We start from the raw sequence: 2,183 nt of genomic DNA on the forward strand, positions 1-2,183 counted from the left end.
AAGGCCCACAATTCTGTTGGCCTGGCAGAATGCCTCAGGCGCTGTGGCACAGTGGTTAGGGGAGTCATCCTGGAACCGGAAGGTCGCCAGTTTGATCCCCCCATCCAGCTGTCTCAGTTGTGGTGTCCGTGGGCAAGACACTTTACCCCCAGTGCCTCTGATGTGTGTCCCATCAGTGTATGGATGTGATTGGCACTGATTAGTCTCCATAGATGATTGTACATGTTAGCTTTGTAGGAGATCTAGTAGAGTGCTGKGTGAATGGGTAAATGAGGACACAGACTGTAGTGTGAAGAGCTTTGAGTATCCTGGATGGATAGAAAAGCGCTATATACTGTAAGTACAGACCATTTACTTGGTCTAAAACCATGGGCCAATTCAGTCAATATTTATTTGAAGAAATGTTAACAACAAAATTATTCTTATAGAAACACAATTGTTTTACCATAAAAAAGGGTAAAAATGAAACCCCTGACTACAAACACAACTATTTGGAAAATAAAATTAGAACACAGAGATTACGTTGCCTTTTCCATACAAAAATTAAAGATTACTGAAAAATTCAAGCTTCTTTTTCTTGTCCTGAAAGCTGGACAGCTCTCTCAAATGATGTATTAAATTTAGGGCCRGATAAAATGGTAACAAGGACCAAAGTTTGCCCGCGGGCCTTTAGTTTGACACGTGCTCTACTCATAACTCTACTCATAACATTTTACCACCTATTAAATGGCTTCTTGTGTGAAGTGTTAAGTATTATAGAATAATATATCTTAAATATCTAAGTGTTAAGAAGTTTCAAGTAATGGTTTTTATGTTTATGAACCCTATGTGAGATAATTCAAGTGGAATTCACTCTTTAATATTAAAGCTAACTTATTGTGACAGTGATCCTGAACTACAGATATCATGTAGTTAAAGTGATCAGACATATACAGAGTAACTAAAACTACCAGAAAACCATCTGAAAATATCCAGCAGAAACCCAAATGTTTCACTTTATGACGTTTTGAAACCAAACTTTATCTGATCTTCTTTTATTTTTTTGGTTCTGACTTTTATCTGCGGCTCTTTGACCAGTTCAATGATCTCCTTCACAGCAGAGGAGCTTGCGGGGTGGATGGAGAGGTGGAGCAGAGGATGCAGGAGCAGCGGGAGGTGGTGGAGGGAGAGCTGAAGCCACCTTTACAAAAAGAACCAGCAGAAACCCGACATAGCTCAGGAGAAGAAGACAACCAGGAGGAAGAAGAGCTGAGCTTCACAAAAAAAGAGAAAGAAAACCTTYACTTCACTAGAGAGGAGACGGAGTGGAGGGGCAAGGAGGAAGAGGAGGAGGAAGAGCAAAACAAGGTGTGTATCGGATAATCTAATTTAAGCAGTATAATGTTAATTACGCTAAAATACATATCTTGAATTATTTTGTCCAACTTTGAATACATTTATAAATATGTAATCATATTTACACAGATATTAATGGAAATCTTCACATGAAAAATTGAAGCAGGAACAGGCTGAGACCAGCCTGGTTCACAGTTCCACTCCATTCTCGTTTCCCTTCTCTGCTCCATCTGGGAGTTCTCCCATAGACGAGGATTTCTCCAGTAGAGYTTTAACTGGGCCAAKCAGGGAACAGAAGGAGGAGTTTTGAACGATGACATTGAAGTTCTGCGCAGTGTCTGCTTGTAGTTTAGCAGTGACAGTGGAGGAAGTGAATGAAGTCAGTCTGTGTTGACAAGGCTTCCAACTTAAATTACATTTGTCTCACAAAGCCAGCTCTCATTTACAGACATCTCGTTTGGCTCAGTACTTCTTTTTTCCCAGTAGGGGATGGTTGTTTACAGTGAAGCAATCCTCCCACAGCTCGTATAAGTACATAAACTGAAATAAAAATGGCTGGATATTGTGTTTTTTACATTTTTGTCACTCAATGTATAGAGTCATGTTGAGTAACAAAGAGTCTGCAGAGGAAAAAAGTTTATTTATTAATTTTTTAAAACGTTAACGCTGATGGAAAAAAGATGTGAAAACCTGAAAATCAGCTGTGATCACATTCATCAGGATCAAACCAGCTGCTCTTGTAGCTCTTTTAACAACAGGCTTCAGACAGAAAAWTYTTTTTAAACAAAATAACYTGCAGAAGGCAGAACTGACTGAAKTTTCAGCTCCTCTGTGCTGCAGCAGCTGCG

At 39.5% G+C, this 2,183-nt stretch overlaps 1 protein-coding gene across 1 annotated transcript; it reads left to right on the forward strand.

The window, feature by feature from the left end:
* Positions 1-1,317: 1,317 nt before the first annotated feature.
* Positions 1,318-1,676, forward strand: LOC106529869 (uncharacterized protein C17orf85 homolog; the record flags this gene model as incomplete). The annotated part of the gene is given in 1 exon segment (XM_014025391.1): positions 1,318-1,676. A coding segment is annotated over 1 exon segment (45 nt), but the record flags the coding sequence as incomplete, so codon positions are not given.
* Positions 1,677-2,183: the final 507 nt, after the last annotated feature.

The sequence above is a fragment of the Austrofundulus limnaeus genome, unplaced genomic scaffold (genome assembly GCF_001266775.1).
Source record: "Austrofundulus limnaeus strain Quisiro unplaced genomic scaffold, Austrofundulus_limnaeus-1.0 Scaffold472, whole genome shotgun sequence".
Taxonomy (NCBI): Eukaryota; Metazoa; Chordata; class Actinopteri; order Cyprinodontiformes; family Rivulidae; genus Austrofundulus; species Austrofundulus limnaeus.